General features: G+C 29.2%; 1 protein-coding gene across 2 annotated transcripts in view; it reads left to right on the top strand.

Moving 5' to 3' along the window:
* The window catches only part of LOC107445377 (uncharacterized), a 177,142-nt gene that overhangs the window by 130,201 nt on the left and 26,024 nt on the right, over nt 1-20,917 (top strand). For both annotated transcript variants that reach the window (XM_043039898.3, XM_043039897.3), the window contains exons 27-35: nt 1,872-1,925; nt 8,598-8,642; nt 11,766-11,819; nt 11,929-11,982; nt 14,026-14,088; nt 15,531-15,602; nt 20,118-20,153; nt 20,253-20,312; nt 20,419-20,451. In XM_043039898.3, the coding sequence (XP_042895832.1) occupies nt 1,872-1,925; nt 8,598-8,642; nt 11,766-11,819; nt 11,929-11,982; nt 14,026-14,088; nt 15,531-15,602; nt 20,118-20,153; nt 20,253-20,312; nt 20,419-20,451 (471 nt within the window). The remainder of the gene's footprint in view (nt 1-1,871; nt 1,926-8,597; nt 8,643-11,765; nt 11,820-11,928; nt 11,983-14,025; nt 14,089-15,530; nt 15,603-20,117; nt 20,154-20,252; nt 20,313-20,418; nt 20,452-20,917) is intronic.

Below are 20,917 nucleotides of genomic sequence, written 5' to 3'. Positions count from 1 at the left end.
TATCAATTTAAATATATTAATTTTCATTTATTTTAGGACCGAATTAGTCTAGTTGGTTGGGCTAGTACTCGTGAGAGCGTAAGTTCGAATCCACCGGCCGAAGACTCCTCGTGTATTAAATGGTCACTGGCACGCGTTAAATCTTTCGGGGTCACAAAGTCCTCAATGTTCCCACAACGAATCAATACTTCTGGAGGTACTGAATTACAGATGGATCGTTCTGATCATACTCTGATTCAGGTCAAAATTACTATCTATGGATGAATGGATGGTGTATAATTCGGTCCACCCTGTAAAAAGGGCTGTGCCACTTAAAAAAAACAAAAAGCAAAATTTCTGCTTCAAAAATTCACTTGATTTCAATTGGGATTGCTGGTATTACCAAGTGGAATAAATAATAACAGCAAATCTATTTTATTCACGTAACTGAAAGAAAAAGAGAAAACTAAAGGGTCTCCGGTATTATTCAACTTTCTCTTACAGTCCTTAAATCTCTTGAAAATCAAACAACTTTTACAATTTATTCATTTCAAATACTGGAACTAAATAGCTTCGCAGACGAGAAAGAAGCCGGTAATTAAATTAAAAGAATGTGGAAATTCCATTAAATATTTGCCTTAACCATTTTGTTCTCAAAGTTAACATTAGGCAGCACTTTCAAACATTTCCGCTGATCGACGTGAAGGCAGAGGGGTAGGGTGCATATGGATAAGTCTTCCCCCTCTTTTAAAAGTGTTCGCCCTAATAGAACTGCCTATTTTAAGCTAAATATCTTTTCTCTGAAGCATTGATTTTTCATTACACGCGACTGTATACCCAAGACTAATGTAATGTCTGCAGCATTTTCAATAGAAAACGAGTGAGAAACTAGCAACAGTTTTCAAAAATTTCGTAAAAATGAAAATAAAACACTTTTGAAATTCGATTGGTTTGTATGCTTTATACACTATGCTTTACATATTTCTAACGTTTTTAATGGTTCGTTTAATCGCCTTATAAGGGAATGTAAGTACATTTAATGTAAATTAAATTTGATTTTCCTCTTTAAATATTTGAGAAATTTCTTTTGTAATGACTAAACTCAAGTATTTTAGAAAAGTATTAAAACTGTCATAAGTTTTCAAAATGTATAATGAAATTTAAGCGTTTGAGACTGAGAATATTCTTTTTTTTAATAAAATATATCATTAAAGTGCTTTCAGTATTCGAATGCTAAGATTGGAATAATTTAAATATGAATTTTAATTAGCTTGTTTTAATAAAAAATGGTGAAAATTGTTAGCTTGCAGATTTGCTATTGTTATCTTTAGCAATTCAATATTACCGAAATAAAAACTGCCAAGTCACAGGAAAGGTATAAGAAAATAAGTAAATAAGTAAAATAAGAATAATTAATTCATTAAAAATAGAGCGACTTAACTAAAACAGCTTAACCATGTAACGAATCCAACCAACTTTACCCCCCCCCCCCAAAAAAAAAGAAAAAGCGAAAAATAAAAGCGAAAAATTTGTGACTGCAGATCTATAGTACCGGAAGAATAGTGTTACAGATAATTGTAAATAACTCTGCAACTTTACATTGCAAAATATATACATAAATGTCACATATAAAAAATATTTTAGATAGAATAATAAACTCCCAAACTAAAATTCAAATTCAAAGAAATTAAAATAAGCAATGGAAATACTCCAATTTGCAACGGGCATTTATAATTTACTATACTAATTACTAAAATTAATAAGCCGTAGGATTTGGCAGAAGTATTGTTTACCAAATTTAGTAAATTTTATTATTAATTAATTACAAAACTAGTATTGAAAATTGAGGTTTATCTAATTAATTTTTATATTTGTACTTATATCCTTTTCAGGGAATACCAGGATTACCTGGCCCACCAGGGGCAGTAGGTCCAGTAGGATTACCGGTAAGATATATACTTTTATTTTAAAAAAAGTCTTTGTTTTTATTGCTTGATTCTAAAACAGGTTTGTTTTTGCAATTGGATATTCTGCACTTATTAAACTTCAAAAGTGACGATTTTTAGTAATGATTACTGAAAGTGATAATTTTTAGTTTTAAAAACTTAAAATTTGTGGCTGAGCTTAAGAATAAGTTTACCAGAATTCACAGTAAATAGCTGTGCAACCTTAATTTACAAATTATAAGCTAAAATTAACATTGAAAACAAATTTTTAAAGTATATCAAACTATCAATATCTATCTATCTATCTATCTATCTATCTATATATATATATATATATATATATATATATATATATATATATATATATATATATATATATATATATATATATATATATATATATATATATATATATATATATATATATATATATATATATATATATATATATATATATATATATATATATATATATATATATATATATATATATATATATATATATATATATATATATATATATATATATTTATATAAGTTCACCGGACAAAAAATTAGTCAAGCACGAGCACCGATGAATCGTTAGGTTTCGTTAAATGACGCAGTGGTCAAATGACTCAAGTGCGTGCGCACTGTCTCAACATGGTCAAAGGCAAGTAGCCATCAGTGAGATATTTTTGTTTTATGCGGAAATTTGTGTAAAAGATGTGATAGAGTGGCAAAAAGGGGAAATTGTGTTCGGCCGTGCCTATAGTCATACGGTGAATGAAGTTGCTGGATTTGTTGGTGTTTCGATGAGAAATGTTCAACGTGTCTACAAGCAGCAGTGTAATACACATGGTCGCGAAAGACGATGTCAGAATTGCGGTCGGAAAAATATCCTGCATGAAAGGGACTGGAGACGTGTTTCAGGACTTGTCAATCAAAATCGCTTCCGAACCCGACAGAAATTGCTTCAGTTAGTGAATGAAGGTCTGTCCCAACCTGTTGGGGAGAGAAAATTGCGACGGGAGTTGCATGAAATGAACATTTGGAGTCGAACATCTTGCAAGAGGCCATTTCTAACATAGGCTCATAAAGCTGCTCGATTTCAGTGGGCTAGAAGTCACCGAACGTGGACAATTGCTGACTGGCGGAATGTAATATGGTCTAACGAATCACGTTTTTGCCTTTATCAAAAGACGCACGTCGTCGAGTGCTACGAAGAGCAGATGAAGCATTTCATCCTGACTCTGTGCAAGGTCAGGTTCAAGCCAAAGGTGGGTTTGTCATGTTTTGGGGGCGTTTTTCTTATTATTTATTGGCCCGCCATCACTGAAGAGGCCACTTGCATGAACCAACATGTTTATTTGAGCATTCTGGATGATTAGATATTGTCTTTCAGTCAACATCTTCATGAAGAGTGTGCTGTCGATACCCCTGTTGTTATACTGCTATTGTTATTTTTCAAGATAACAATAGCAAAGTTCATCGAGCAGGAAGAATATGTGACTGGTTTTATGAACACTCAGACACTCGTTTACATTTCAACTACCCTGTAAAATAACTTGATTTGAATCCCATTGAAAATTTGTGGGACTTGTTAGAACAACGGGTAAAACGCCAAAATCAGCATCCTCGCATTTTGGTGGTTTTGAGCGATCAAATCCTCAGCCAGTGGCTTAAACTGGATTTGACGTAACTCAAAACCTTGCGGTCTCACTTCCTAATCGAATCCAGGCGGTTATCAAATTCAGAGGAGGTGTTAAACGTTATTAGATTATGTTTTTCATGATTTCTCTAAGACTAAGTGATATTTTTTGTCCGGTGTGCTTATATATATATATATATATATATATATATATATATATATATATATATATATATATATATATATATATATATATATATATATATATATATATATATATATATATATATATATATATATAGATAAGTTCAAAATGAAGAATAAAACAAAGAAAAATTATAGACATATGAAAAAAAAGGGAGGGGGGGAAATAATAAGCAAAAAAATAACAAACAACAATTTATATTTAAAAAGAAAAAAGGATGAAATTTTATTTAAAAAACCGGAAAAGAAATAAAAGATATAATCTTTTCTTCAGCCCACACGATTATATCCGCAAAGCAGAGTGCTTTCTGATATTGTATCAATAAAGCCAAAGCAAAATATATTAATACAATAGTGTGAGGAGCACTCAAAAAAATCTTTTTTATAAAAATAACAATAAATAAAATAGATCACAAAAAGTAAAAATAACATGTAAAAACAGTAAATAAGATAAAAAGAAAAAACATTAAAAAGGGGCTATAAAGTGAGTAGCAAAATCAGATCAACTTACATGGACGAAAAGTTTTTCAAGAATGATTTAAAAATGTTTTCGCAGAAAGATCGCCAGATTACAAAATATGAAAACCAAAAGATGAAAACAAAAGCACAAATTGAGCGTAGCAAGAGGGTTTTAAAGTGTCGTTTTTACTACACTGCAGAAGTGATTTGTTATTCTGAGATTTGATTTGTTAGTTACCAAGGATGGGCCCGAAATGGATGTGCGCAAGGTAATATTATACTGGATAATTTTAAAAACTGATCATAAATAGTTTTAGAAGATAGATGTTTATTTAAGAAAAAATATAAAAGAGAAAAGAGAAACATAAGTTGCCTGTTTTGCAAATAATTTTAGCCGCGGATTTGCACGATATAAATTAGCACACAGAAAAATTATTTAAATTATCAAAGAAAAAAATTTTAATGGATAATTTTGACACGGATTTGCCCGAAATGGATTTGCACATGGAAAAATTAACAAAGAAAAAAAATTAGTACATAATTTTGGCCACGGATTGGCCCGAAATGGATTTGCACATGGAAAAATTATACAAATTAACAAAGAAATTATTTAGTAAATAATTTTGGCAATGGATTTACCTGAAATGGATTTGCACATGGGAAAATTAATATTATCATCATGATTACGAAGTAAGATTAATTCCTCAGGGTATATATCACTCAATAAAATAGTAAAATCTTGGAGATTAAAGATAATTAAGTCATCAATATATCTAAAAACAAATTTAATACTAAGAGTATAATTTTTTTCATAATAATGCAAAAATAAGTTAGCTAAGAGAGATGAATAATTAGATCCTTGTGGTATTCCATTAATTTGAAGAAAAATATCCCTTCCATTGTAAAGATAATTACTAAAAAGACAAAAATTAATCTGAATTTCCCAATAATTAAAATCACAACAAAGGATAATTTTAAAATCATAGTAATAATTCAAAAGGACATCTTTTAGTTTAGAAAGGGGAATGCTATTGAAAAGATCCTGGAAATCAAAAGTCGCAATAGAATTAATTTTATTATGTTTAATGAAATCTAAAATCAGTTGATTATTAGTGATAATCCAAGAGAAACCTTCTTTAGTAATATAGTTAATAATCTTATTTAAGTAGTTAGAGAAAATGGTGCCAGGTTTAGTTAAATAAGTATTAGACTCACATGTGATAGTTTTAAATTTTACTGGAATTTTATGAAATTTAGGACTGATAATTAAGAAAGGAAATTGTATTTTGCTAATTTTAATTTTTAATCTCTTGTAAAAAGCCAAAATTTTTTTAATGACAATATTATTATTGAAATTACTAAGTTCAAAATTTTTACTATTTTTTAATTCCGTATTTAAAAGTTCAGCATAGAATTTTTTACAGAATATAGCATAATTATTGTTAGCTTTGTCTATGGGAGTAATTACAAAATTTTTTTGAAGTTGCTTAATTGATTGAACAATATCAGAAAAATTTGTTGAATCGTTATTCTTATTTAAATTATCCTTATTATTGAAAATAAAGTTTTTAAAGTAATAATAAACTCCCCATTTCCATTCTGTTAGCATACCTAAAGGTAAAGAGAATCTATTTGATATCTTCAAACAAAAACTATTGAGATCATTAAGAAAGTATTTTAGAATCTTATTGATTGATCTATGGTAAATGGGTCTAAATTTTGTGCCTTTTATCATTAAATTCCTAAGTTCCAAGTTTTCAATAATATTTAAATTACCAGTAATAATAGGTTTATGATGTTTATCAACAAAATCAAAATATTTATCCTCCTCACAGCGACATTCATAATCGGATATATTAATACTCCCTAAATTTTTGCTTATATCATTATAGTTAAATATGGTTCTACCAAGAGATTTGTTATATTTAAAACTTTTAATTATGTTAAAATCTTTTAATGGAAACAAAGCTTTAAAATTTTCAAAAATGTTGTGAAATTTGATCGTATCGAAAATAGGATTTTGAAAGTTAATAACAAAATATAAATTATCTAAACTTTTCTTAATATTAGGCAAAATGTTGCTCATTTTGGCTTTTATAAGATCGAAACAAAGAATTTTGAAGTGTAAATTAATGAAAGAAAAGTTAATAATTAGATCGTAGAACTGATATACCTCATAATTCTTAAGAGAGAAGACAAAATCTTTAATTGGTTTAATGCTATATTGTTTATTAAAGTCTTTTTCCATATTAGAAAGAAATTTTATATTTAATTTGTCACTATTAAGAGAGTTTCTATTACTTCTTGAACCCCGTTTAAATCGATTTGTACGCTTATCTTTAATATGAAAAAGTGAATAAGTTGATGAGTTATTGTAGTTAATCTGTGTATGTTGGAAGGTATCGTTTAGCCCATACGGCAAAATTGTTTTGTATAAAAGCATGTAGTAATTTTCTTTCTGTAGTCTTAAATCTAAATCCTCTATAATATCTAAAATATTAATTTTGACACTGTTAAATTTATGTACTCTAAAATGATTCAACTCCATGTTATTGATAGTCTTATTACTGTTAATATCAGAACGGTGTTGATTAATTCGAATGTTAAGCGAGTTACTCGTTTGTCCAACATATTTCATATTACACAAACCACAGATTAACATATAAATAACATTTATAATTTTACAAAAAGATTTGGTGCTAACGTTATAAAGAACAGTATGCTTTTTGTCAATATTAGGGCAAGTTTTGCATCTTTTATCATCACACGCTTAGGAAGGTAAAGTTTCGGGAATAGAATGCAATTCAAAAACTCGTTTGCTTTCGCTTTTGCTTTCAGAGTAGCAGTTGTTTTTCTTAACTTTCCTCGTGTTTTCTTGTATTTATTTATTATATATATATATATATATATATATATATATATATATATATATATATATATATATATATATATATATATATATATATGAACACAGATTAACATGAAAAACATGAATAAAATAAAAAACTAAATTGTAGAGAAGCAAGAATGGTAAAAGCAAATAGTCGTTATCAAGACACATCTATTGCTATAAATGCGATATTTCTGAATAAAGAATAATTATCCTAAGACAAAAATTATTATTTATATGTGTCGATATCGCAAAAAATCTTATGTTGTAAAAAATCATGAAATAAAAGAAAAATGTTAAAAGAAATCAAACTTACCGGCGTGAATTAAAACGCGGTTTAGGTTTAAAAGATTTGATCGAAGAAGAAGAAAAAAAAAATTTTAAGTAAAATATTAGTGCTGCCATCTATGAGAAAAAATTAGTAAAAATGTAATAAAATTGAAATAATAATAAAAATGTTTAACGGATTGATTAAATTAGCAGACTAAAAAAAAAAAAATAATAATCTTTCATAGGGTAATTAATTTAAAAGTCAGTCTGTCAGGATAGAAAGCCGTTCATAGACTTTATCCTTCATTCATAAATCCTCACATAATTTTACAGAATACACATATCCATCTTTCATAGGGTGACTAATTTAAAAATCAGAGCCTGCATACAGGAATAGAAAACCGTTTATAGGTTTTATCCTTCAGTCATACAACCTTACATAATTTTAAAGTATACACGTATCACCTGCATTCATTTGGGGTAGTTCTTAACGAACCAGAGCCCATTCCACTTATACAAAAATAGTAAATAAATAAATAAATAAACTGTTTATTATACTGGACAATTAAAATTAAATTAATTTTAAGAGGCTACAAATATTGAAAAGTAACTAAAAAATATTTAACTAATCCAGTATAAAAGGTCATACATCCAAACTATTCCGTCCAGTGGCTTTAGGAATAGCTTATCATAGTTAGTTCCTACCTTGAAAAAATCAGAGCTCATTCTTAAAACAGAAAAATTAAATAAAAATTAAAAATTAATGTACCAAGTTTTTTAAGATATATATATATATATATATATATATATATATATATATATATATATATATATATATATATATATATATATATATATATATATATATATATATATATATATATATATATATATATATATATGTATATATATATATGTATATATATATATGTATATATATATATGTATATATATATATGTATATATATATATATATATATATATATATATATATATATATATATATATATAAAATACTAGATATTTTGTTGCTATTGTTATTAACAAAAAAAAATAATTCTACTTAAATAATGAAGGAAAACCAAAGTATTTAAAGCGCTCAATCGCATCCAATCATAATTTGACTTACTTTTGAATTATTTAAGGAAATATAATGTATTAATCAAATTGAAGATATTCATCTACGGTTCGTAAATTCTCTTCTTTTGTCTTTACTTAGGGACCACCGGGTCCTCAAGGTGCCCAGGGCATAGAAGGAGCTGAGGTAAGTGAGAATTTCCTAATGAAATAAATTACTTTGAAAGTCTGCCTTTCTTTGAGGTTTTATTACCCAGTTCTCTGACATTTAAACTAACGCTAATTAAATTGCACAAAAGCGCTGAAATACGAATATAACTTTGTTTCGTAAAAAGAGATTAATATGTTATTCAAGAACATTGTATTTGAAAATGCCAACAACAGCGGTAAAACTTAATAAAACCCGGAAATATTTAAACACTAATTATTAAGATTATTTGTAGGAATTCATTATTGGTAGTTAATGTTTTGAGGCTTTAAAGTTGTTAATATTTTCAACGTTATGCAACGGTTAAAATTTTAAGGTTAGCTTTATGTTTTGTCTACAGTTATGCATTAAATTTTTAATTGGCATTATTTGTTTCTGATATTAAGTTTGAATACTTTAGTATTAACCCTCTGTTTAAATTTTTTTTAAACATTTGTCACTTTAATTTTAATATATTTTATGGAAGAGCCACGGTGGCTCAGGGAATAGAGCTCTCGCCTCCCGACTGGGTAGCCCGGGTTTGAATTTATCACCGGCTCGCATCGACCACAGTGCTGAAGTAAAATATCCTCAGTATAGTAGACGGATCATGGTTTAAAGTCCCCTTGCCACCAGGCCAATTATAGGAGTATTTCGTGGTTTTCTCCTCTATGTAACGCAAATGTCGGTTAGCTCCATCAAAAAGATTTCCACAAAAGCAAATTTCTGCCAGCACTTGATCCAGGAGTTCACTTGTCTTCTGGATTGGTTTCAAAATTACAAGGCTACGGAGTAGAACATTGGTAGTCGTAAACTCAAAGTTGGGTCAACTGTTCAACGACGGTTAAGAAATTTTTTTTTATAGAGCGGCGGTTCTTCAAAGGATAGAGTATTCGCCTCTCAAGTAGGTTCAACCAGGTTCGAGTCTCAGCTGTGACTGGTTGACACAAATTCTGCTCCTGACTCGCTCTGACCACAGTGCTGACGGAAAATATCCTCTCAGTTGTCCCCGCTGGTAGATTATGGGTCAGTTTCTCTTTCTCGTCAGGCTGACCGTGGCAGTTTTTTGTGGTTTTCCTCTCCTTGCAACACAAATGTGGGTTAGTTCAATTAAATTCCCTAGAGTCCTCCACAAAAGCCATTTTTTGTCCCAATGTTTGAGCCGGGAGTTCCCGTGTCTTCTGAATTGGATTCAAAATTATAAGACTACAGAGTTGAACATTGATAGCCTGCTATTCAACTTCAACACCAGTTATAAAATAAGGATAATATAAGGATAATGGTTGGACAAAATAATGGAAAAAAAATTTTTTTGCGAATATATATTTTTTCATATTTCTCAAGAAATACTTAAATCATTTTATACCTTCAGAAGTGGTTAGATCATGCGATTTCGCATACTTTTCTATGAAGTTGAAAACTTTTTAGAGATTTGAGAGGCCTACATTAAATTACAGACGGAAAATAGTGTTTTTGAACACATTATGCTATAAAATATAGCAATAAATTTGTAACTTGTGACAATTATTTTGGTTACTATTTGCACAAAATTTCGTAACTTTAGCGTAATTATGAATGGAAATATAGACATTTTTATAAAAAAACAAAATTTTTATCTAGCGATTTTTTACCGCAAATTTAAAATTTAAAATTTTCAATAAAATTAAGCAAATTTTTAGATTAATTAATTAAAAAAAATTTTCCTTAAAATTCGAAAAATACTTGTTTAAAACTGTTTAATAAATAAGTAATTAAAGCAGTTCTTATACACTGAGAGTGTGCGAAAAATTTTACCAATTTTTTTTTTTGTTTAAAATTTTGTAATTAAATGCATTAGACATATAATGAAAAAAGACTGATTTAAATATCTTAAAAATTTTAAATGTTTCAAGCAATTTTCTAAGTAGTTTTTGTACTTTTTAAAAGAAACTCGAATTGATTAGGGGTTTTCTACTAAGGAGGTTTCAACTAAGGGGTTTCTTCAAAGGAGGTTTTAACTAAGGGGTTTCTTCTAAGGAGGTTTCAAAACTAACTACCAAATGATAATACACTATCCACCAATAAGTATTTGGACACGTGTGATTGAAAAGTAAAACATTTTCTTTCTATTTATTATGAATAAAGTAAAACTTTATTCATAATAAATAGTTGGTAGAGCCTCCATGGGAGGCAATCACAGCGTGAACCCTCCGGGGCATATTTCCTTGCGTGACGACTAATGGTATTTTCTTCCACTCGGTTTGGAGAAGACATGCAAGTTCCTTCACCGATTTTAGACGGGTCGTACACTCCTTAATTCTCGATAGGGTTCAGGTCTGGGCTCTGGGCAGGCCAGTCCATTCAATTAACCCCATTGACACCGTACCAAGCCTTGGTGACCCTCGCAACATGACAGCTGGCAGTGTCGTCCTGGAAGTAGCAAGAGTCCACCCCGTAAAACTGCCACAACGTAGGAAGCACATTGTCATCCAAAATAGTGCAGTAGGTATCTTGCATGGGACTAATGCCGATGTTGTTCCCTACACGATATATACCGGCGGAGAGCGTGACGTACCTCAGGACCACAGATATAGTCATTTGCATAGGTTTCCAAGTACTTATTGGTAGATAGTGTACTTTACAATAAACATTCATGCACCGAAATATTACTGTATAAGGAAAGAAAACAATGGTAACGGAAAGTCACTTTTATGGGGGATGATCCCCAGCAATGCCGGTGTCATTTTAAATAAATCTTGTTTGACAGTGGAAAATGAAATTAAGGGAAAACCCCTTATCATTTTGAGATTTGTTTTAAAGAGTACGAAAACAACTTGGAAAATTGTTTTAAACTTTTTAAAATATTCAAACCGGATTTTTTTTATTAGTTTTTAAATACGATTCTCTACAAATTTAAGTAAAAAAATTACATTTTACACGCTCAAGCACAGTATAAAAGAAGAAGCATGCTTAAATAGCAGTATTTCTTTTGTGCCATGAAAATATTTTCTTCATTTTTTTTTTATATTTTAAAACTTATTTAACTAGTCACATCCAGAATAGCAAGACAAATTTAATTTCTTTTTAAAAGTAAATATAGTTTAATTATATAAAATTGTTTACTAATTTTTTTAATAATTCAAGGGTCCAAGAGGAATAAAAGGTGAAGCAGGTCCACGTGGTCCAGATGGATTGCCCGTGAGTAAATTTGATCAAAGCATTATCTTCTTCAATAAACAAAGAAAATATTTTTAATGATTTTCAGAGCTAATTCACCACCGATAATATTTCCTTTATTTTGCTTTAGGGAGAGGCAGGAATTCCAGGAAAACCAGGACCATTTGGAAAGCCCGGACCCAAGGTACGGAGAACAAGTGAAATAAAAATATACGAAATCTCAGAACAAGTAAAATAAAAATTGAAAAAGAAATTGTCAGTGCTTCCAAAATAGACTAACCTTGATTCTTTGTCCATATATGAAACTAATTTTCGACACGTTCTTAGGTGTGGCGCTGCATAGAATATTAGATTATCGTCTACACTAAATCATCAAGAGCGCGTTCTTCCATTGGTCTCTATTTTCTCTAATGACTATATTCGATATTTCGTAGACAGGAAGTTAAGAAAAATATTTCCGATTTGGGAATATCATAACAGGTTTAGCACAAATAATATTCTGAAATGACGCGGACAAATTGAATTTCTTAAAATTTGTCTGTAAATTATATTTCACCATAATTTATTTCACAATGTTTTGAAAAATAAATATAGTGCAACTCATAGTTTTAAAACAATAATCAAAGGTCTTAAAATATTTTTCCGTATTAGATTTAATTTATATTTCATTATGGAGACTAGATAATGGAGTTTGAGGTAAATCTACAGACATAGTTAAAGCAAATGAATCATTTTACGGTCTACTAACCAACAAATTAAGCTAAGTGTTGATTTAAAGGCCAATTTATATCATTTATATTATTTAATTTATGTTATTAAAATAAATAATTTATATAAAATCAACAGATCAGACACAACTAGCATATTTGATTCGATTAACTCAATAGTAACAAATTAGATTTCTAGAATTCTTTCGAATCAAAAAAATGCATCAACTTATTTGAATTAATTACTTGAATTAAAGATTGGAATCTATTTATTATATATGCGTAGTTTATGTGACTTGTGTCAATTCAACCTATCAAAAGAACGAATAACAGTCTGTTTTATAACAGAATAATTAAACTTAATCAGATCGACTTAAGAATTCTTGTTCAAAGGTACAATAAAAATATGCCAACAGATTATATTTTTATCAGCTGATACGAATCAACTAGTTCTGAGCTAATTGAAACTTATACTGTTTTATATAAGCTAATTATAAAGAACATATTATATCACGTTGATTCAAATTAATGGAGTACAATATTTCAGTTGAACTAACAGCTAGAGTATGATTCTTTCAATTCATTCAAATCAATCAAAGCTGTTGATTGTCAATAAATGAGTATGATTCTTTCAATTCATTCAAATCAATCAAAGCTGTTGATTGTCAATAAATGTATCAATGCTGTTGATTCAAACAACGGATATTATTCCGTTAATTAAGTTGGTCGAACTAAGGTATTTAAATTGAGCTGATTTAAAAATTAGGATACTCATTAAAAACAAAATGGCTAATTTCGCATTGAATGACTCCAATCAATCGACTTAAATCTTTGCTACAGCTTTTATTAAAGATTAAAGCAACAAATTTAAATAATCTGAATGTTAATTAATAGTTTGAATTCAGTATTCAGGCCCTCAGCAAAGGTACCTCAAGCCTTGTCCTGAATATCATAGAACAACTTGGACAACTTCAGCGCCTCCGGAAAAATTGCTTCTTGCAGTGGATTCCCGCCCATGTGAACCTAGAGTTTAATGAAATAGCTGATTCCTTGGCTAAAAATGCCAGAGATCTAAATCAAAACTCAATCCCAACCACGTTGGCAGATGCAAATGCTTATGCAAAGTCAAGACTATTCACCCCTTTAAAAATCAAAGCCCACGATCAAATAACTAATCTTGACATCGATAGGAAGACAGCCACTACTCTCATCAGACTAAGAACAAAACATCATAAAAACATGAAAATTTCTACAGATAAGACTAGAAAATATAAAACTGTGGCAACTGTCTTAATGTGGAACTGACACCATATCATGTTTTTAACTGCCCTGCAGTCGCTGCAGGCCTTCACCTCTTAAACTACCCCACAGAAGAGGATTTGTATTCTTTTAATGCCATAGAAATAACAAAAACTATTCAAGCACACCATGAAATATGATTCTATAGAGGATACGACACCAACCAACCAACCAATTCAGTATTAGTGCTACCGGAATAATTCTGATTTTTTTAATTCTAGGGAGATCAGGGCGAAAAGGGGTCAAGAGGTGCAGAAGGCCTCAGAGGGCATCCAGGATCTTCTGTAAGTTATTATACTTTTTATTTCTTTATTGTTATTGCTTATGGGCAACATTGTAGGTCAGACTTGTCTTTTATAAAACTATTTTTGCATTTTTCAAACTCAAAAAAATTTTGGATTACCATTATTTTTCTTTTGTTTCTAATATGTGTCGTCATTATTATATTTTAAATACTTTATTATTTTTTAAATAAATTAAAAACAACCCAATAATTATTGATTAATGATTTGTCATAATATTTTGGGAAGTGCTCTTCTTGAAAGAAATTAAATTAATTAAAAATTAAAAATTGAGTAAGCAGTAAACTGGTTGTTAGAATGTTAATCTAAGAAAGCATGAAGAATTCAATGATTTTCTATGGACATTTTAATAAGAAATGGCCTCAGATGAGAATAAAAAATTTACTTTTCGAAAGGAAAAATAAACCACATGCAATTTCTCTTTCATTTTATAAGCAAATTGCTGGCACAGAAAAACGAAATGTAATTCTACTTATGTTGCTACCTGGTATCATCAATAATATGGAGAAAAAAATGTTAGTCAAGACTTATATGTCCCTCTTTGTATTTTTAAGTAGTGTTCAAATGTAAATTCTGTTATTGTTTTATTAATCTATTTTTAATTGGGAATTATTTTCGTAATATTACATAAATTAAATCTGTTTACCGTACTTGAATTTATAAACACACACGAATTTATGATAAGAATTGTAAATGCAATCACATAGCTGACTTCACTATATACGAAAACAACATATGAAAAAATAATTCTTATAAATTTTGAGAATTTAGTTGAAATATAGCTTATTCAATTAAGGATTTAAAAAATAACATCTTAATAGTAATTTGATGTCTGGAGGAAAATTGTAGCGCAATTTTTGAGAGAAAGATTTTGCGGAGTATACTTGGTGGTGTAAATGAAAACAATAACTGGAGAAGGAGATTCAACTTTGAACTGTAGAATATTTATAAACAATCTGATATTATTAAATACATGAAAAGAAATTGAATGAATTGGATCGCCCACGTGATTCGAATGAGTGACGACAACACAATAAAAAATATACTGCTTCTTACACCCGCAGGAAAAAGAAAGCGGGGAAGACAGCGATTGAGATGGGTTGATTGAGATGGGTTGACTCAGTGGAGTCTGATTTTCTCGTAATTAATGAAAAAAATTGGAGATCAAAGATAAATCGGAAGTCGTGGAGATATCTTTAGAGGAAGGCATTGGCTCACATTGGGCTGTCTGGCCAACTATGATGATGATGAGTAATTTAATGTTTACACACCAGAAAGTCATGAATGTATTTTTTCTTTGAAAATATGGTACCACATGATTAAGTGAAGGCGCTTTATCCATTTATATCATAATTCAATACCACTTTATTAATTAAATGAGCATGTACTATTATTAATATAATATTATTTTTCTGACCTTTTAGGGTTCACCGGGTCCTGTAGGTCCATCTGGTCCAGCTGGATTACCTGGATTGGTCGGTTTTCCAGGGCCTTCAGTAAGTAGATATTTTTTTACACCATTTCAAGTAAAACTACTAAATTACAAATGGGTTACATACTTCATACAGTAATAATTACGACACGTTGTACAATTAAAACATAAATTATATGAAAAACAATTTTCAGCTAACTTAACAGAATCAGAATATAACGTAAACAAATTGTTTACCTATATAGTAAAAATTTTGCTAATCATTATAGATTGGGTCTAAAATGTTTTTGTAAGAAACTATAGATTGAGTAAGATGGATATAAATATTGAATTTAAAGAATTCTTAAAAGAAAATGTTAATTTTGACATGTTTTAATTATTATTATATTTTGATTTAATAATTATATTTCGACATATTTTAGTTATACATTAATAATAATGCCAAACGTTTTATGTATTAATTTTTTATTTTCAAATGTAAATTAGAACAAAAAATGAATGTTGATTTAAAAACATGTTCATTAAAATCGTTATGCTCTCTCTCTGAAGACCTGAAAAAAAACAATCGTCACTTGGTGAATCAATAACCAATTAATAAACAATAAAATCAATAAATGAGAGGCTACTTAAATTATGTTAGCAATCGGTAACTTTTCCCTATCGTTTTTTCTGAAAATCTCTTATTGATAAATATAAGCAAATACCAGTAAGACAATGGAAAACAGAAGAAGAATAGTTAGTTTACTTTAATTTTTTAGGTTTCAATAGAAATTATTTAGTATGGATATATTTATGCAAGCAGCTTGCATTAAATGTTGACTTATTCAATTTTTTATTTGACTTACATATTTATTGACTTTAAAAATCTCAATGTCATAGGGGAAAAATCATTTTTCCAATAAAAAATAAATCACTTTTTTTTAAAATTTTACTATTACATCTGAAAGATACATGAATTAGAGAAATTTATTTCCAATATGTCTAGTGGTTTTTATTTCTGCGAAGAAGAAAAGAAAGCAGGAAATATTATTTTCCTTTAACAAGCCGAATATTTTTAGATAAACTTTATATCTGTTTTCAGCTTATTATCTACTGAGTTCCCCCCAAACAAGAAAGAGAGAAAAAAAAGAATCCTAAAATGAGGTGAACTGATTTCAAACAAATATTACTTGCTGCAATTCAAATAAAAAGTACATGAAGGATTTGTCTAAGAATCTTTTGTACTGCCGAGTACTGATACTATCGATATTTAAGATCGATAAAAGAACTTAAGAATCATATAACTTCCTCGAGAAACTGAGAAGGAAGCTTTAAAGAACTTTAGACTAGAACGGAAGATGAAAAAGTTTGAAAAGCTCTTTTTTTTTTGTTCCAACGAAAAATGAAAAGAAGTAAGATTTGTTTCTTTAGAGTGATTCATGCTTCAGAACAGAGTTGATTACTCTGCACTTTGAAAGAAAAAAAATCAGAAACCTTTTAGTTAAAATATTCAGAATGTATTTATAATAGCTTCTATCCAGTTAAAATGAAGAGCAGATTTTCTATACACCTAAAATATTCTGATGTAATAATTAATTTATAAATATAATATTAAGAAAAAAAATTCATTAAAATTTGATTTAATGTTTGCGCTTAATAAAAGTATTATTATTTTCTGACGTTCTATGAAATAACGCTTTTCAGTAAAAAATATGCTTAATGATATAAAATTTATTTTCATCAAAAGATATGAAGATGCTAGGGTAATGATAATCAATAATGAAGATGTTAATAACAATGATGGCATTTATCGAACGTTCAAAAATAGGCACCCATTCTCAAGACAAGCCAGGCTTGAATGAAAGATAAAAACAAAGGGATTTGTAAAACCTCTCCAGATTTATAATCAAGGTGCATGTAGCTACACTCACACTTGAGGTTCTCTTGATGTAGATGGATTTATACCATAGAGCAATCAACTTTGAGAGGTTGTTTTTGAGGCGTAGAGAGGTTATTTTTTCTTCATTTCAAGTAAATAAGTCTATTTTAGTTCAGAATACATTACACCCTATTTCAACTATAAGTATTGCTTAGCTCTTCATGATGTTGAATTTACGAGGTGTAAATGAGATTGAAATTGAAGTTTATTGAATAGGTTATTTCTGATATGGAACTACGGATACGGAACTCAGCACTACGATCTCTTTCTTAAACTAACTAAAATTGTTCTCTTTTCCAAAGAAGAAAATAAATCTTTTGAGCTCTAGCTATTTTCTTTTCAGACTATGACTATAGAGGTACTTCGTTCCAGTTTACATGTAAGGAAACTCCGGTTGTGGCGCTTTTTCATTAAATTATGTGACCGGATATACGCCGTTCTCTTTATCAGTTAAAATCTCGCTCTACTATATCTTTTTTTTAAAAGTCAAAACTTGTAAAACTTAAAAATCGGGTACAAGCATTTCGTATATAAGTATTTTCTCGGGGCATTTGGAAGAAATTCTAAATTGTCTTAAAATTTATATAATCTATATTATATAAAACGCTAATACGTACGTATGTATGTATCAATAAAACCGATGATATTTCTTTTCTCGCGTTGGCAGCAGTTTTCATTTTTAATTGATTGGATTCGGCGCGCAAGAGCACGTAGTGAGCATCATATGGCTAATCTATATTATATAAAACGCTAATACGTTTTAATTGATAGGCTTCGGCGCGCAAGAGCACGTAGTGAGCATATCATGTCTAATCGGGTGAATTCTCACAGAATTATCAAAAAAATTCTCACAAAATTATCTTCATCGAAGCCGATGCTTTACATCCGGCGTTCAGTACTATTTCATATTGTTTTACAACACATGGTTTTAGCCCTCTGGTGGGAAAGACTTTAAAACAAAACTTACAAAAGTTACTTTTCTCAACAACTGAAATCTAGAATAGTGTGATTAAGAAAAATATGTGAACTTTTTGCAATTTCAAATTAATATTGAAATGCACAGGTTTAGAATTTTCTACAGTTAAAGTTTTCGGAACTTCAGTGTTCAAAAAAGTATACAAAAGCTAGACGTTAAGAACGTATCCAAAGAGCGAGCATCGGATTGTGAAGCAATCCGAACTGAACTGCGACAGCAGTTCCGGGGGTTGGCGAGCAGGGGGCGAAGCCTCCTAGTTTATTTGAAAATAGTTACGGAAAAAAATTAGCATAAAGATATTTTCATACTCTTTACAGTCATGGAAAATTTTCCCCGTCCCGCTCTTATTTAGGGCACGCGGGTAACTCTTTACAGTCATAGTAGTCATATATGAATAAGTAAAACAATTTTAAAAATGTCTTGAACTGAGAATCCAAAAAAAAAAAAAAAAAATAATAACAAAATAAAATATGGAACATCTATTGCTCGTAATCAATCTACTGCTAGAGAAAATAAGTTCAGAAAACAGATGGTATTAGGAAAGCCAAAGTTGAGCTACCAACCAGCCATAGCTGAAACTGGAATCTGAAATTCCAGCTTCAAAAGTTAACATTTTATTACCAAACTCGTATTTAGAATAAAGAAATTAAATTTTATTAATTAAAAATTAAAATAACACTGATAAATTATCTTTACACCTTTGGTTAAATGCACACCATTTAATATACAACAGAATTTTAAAAAAAAGACACATCAATAGCTTTTTATCTAATGATCGGATTTTCCCATTCAAAAGGATATCCTGCAGATGACTGTCCCAATTCAAAATTAAACTCTCGAAAACAAAGAGTGATTGAGGAATTAAACAAACAGTATGTTTGCCGTAAAAAGTGTAAAATATTTTTTTTTTTTTTACAGAAATTTTTTTTAATTTAGTTACAAAAATTGCTTGTAGATGGCGCTGCAACTAATTGATGTACGTAACCTGTCAATTCTAGTGCTAGAATGTGAAAGAAGGTTGTCGTACCAATTTAGGAGGTTTAAACAATATATTTGGTTAAACAATGTTTTTTTCTGGTGTAGAATATTATAGGTTGGATTATAGCCCTGCGATATTTGTATTGTTTTACAGAACTCTTTACAGAGTTTACCTCCATCTTTTGGCAATTTTTGTAACTAAATTCTTAACTTTCCGTACAATATTCAACAGCTTTCTTATATTCTTTAATGTTAATTTTCCTTTTTTGCTTACTTATCCGTATCTTTGGAATTATTCCAGAAAATTAAAAATCAAAATTGCACACTCTTCTAAATTTCGCTATTCCAAAAATAATTACATAATTTTTTTTTAAAAATTTCTTTCATTCAGTTATTAATAATCTGAAACCTTTATAATTGCAAAATATAGAAATACTTTTTTCTTCTTAAACATTGTAATTTTAAAAGAAAACAATTTTAATTTTGATCGAAATCGGTCAAATAGCTCTTGAAGAAAAAAGAAATTCAAACTATGACATTTTATTACTCGAAAACTATTTGCCCTATTTCATTCTGTTCTCTAGCATTCCCTCCATTTTCGTGTTGTTAATTCTCATTATTCTAATGATTTAATAGTTAATAACGAGTAAACTAATAGTTAAAAGCGAGTTATATACATTCTAATAATATGTGATTTATACTTTCAGGGCCCTCCAGGTCCACCGGGTCCCCCTGGACCTAAGGTAAGATAATTTGATAATAATTAATGAATGATGCTTAATTATATATTGAATTGAAACATAAATCTTATTTCAAAATAATGTAACCCTTTTTACTTTCAGGGTGAAAGTGGTCTTGTTAGCTATGATATTGAAGGTTTAGTACCACTGCCTGGTCCACAGGTAACGATGATTTGAAAAGTATTTAATAATAGTTTTTTATACAACTGTGAAGTTTACCATAACTAACTTTATTTAAAAAAAAATGCTTTATTTTCTTTTGTTTTAGGGAACTTCTGGTTCTATGGGACCTCCTGGAATGGTATTGTATTATATTTTCGATATTTAAGGATGCTTTCTACCTCTTATGCATATCAAATTAAAACAGCTATATTTTATGTACCTTTCTCTCAGATTCATTAAAATTAAGATCAATAAAAATTTAACTCTATAAAACGGCCTCTCCAGCTGCAACTGAAATGATTCTTTATGATATAATAATTGGTTTTAAATTTGGTTAAAGGAAATATTTTCAACTTTCTAAATTATATACTGAATTGAATTCAATTCAATTCTTTCCTCATTTTTGACATAAAAACTAAAAACAATTTTAGCTTATTTTTTAGTATATTTATATAAATTATACTAAATAAACAATTTTTCTCCGAAAATTCATAAATGTATCCAGAGTGGTTGGCTACAAACGTGTAGCAATGTGACGAAATGAAATGAAAAAGAATGTAAAAATAGCATTGGAAAACTTTAAATAAAAAAAAAACAGTTAGGGA

The sequence above is a fragment of the Parasteatoda tepidariorum genome, chromosome 1, assembly GCF_982258835.1.
Source record: "Parasteatoda tepidariorum strain Cologne lab strain chromosome 1, Ptep-v5.0, whole genome shotgun sequence".
NCBI classification, from domain to species: domain Eukaryota; kingdom Metazoa; phylum Arthropoda; class Arachnida; order Araneae; family Theridiidae; genus Parasteatoda; species Parasteatoda tepidariorum.
The sequence above is the reverse complement of the archived record's forward strand: the minus strand, read 5'-3'. Positions and strand labels throughout refer to the sequence as shown.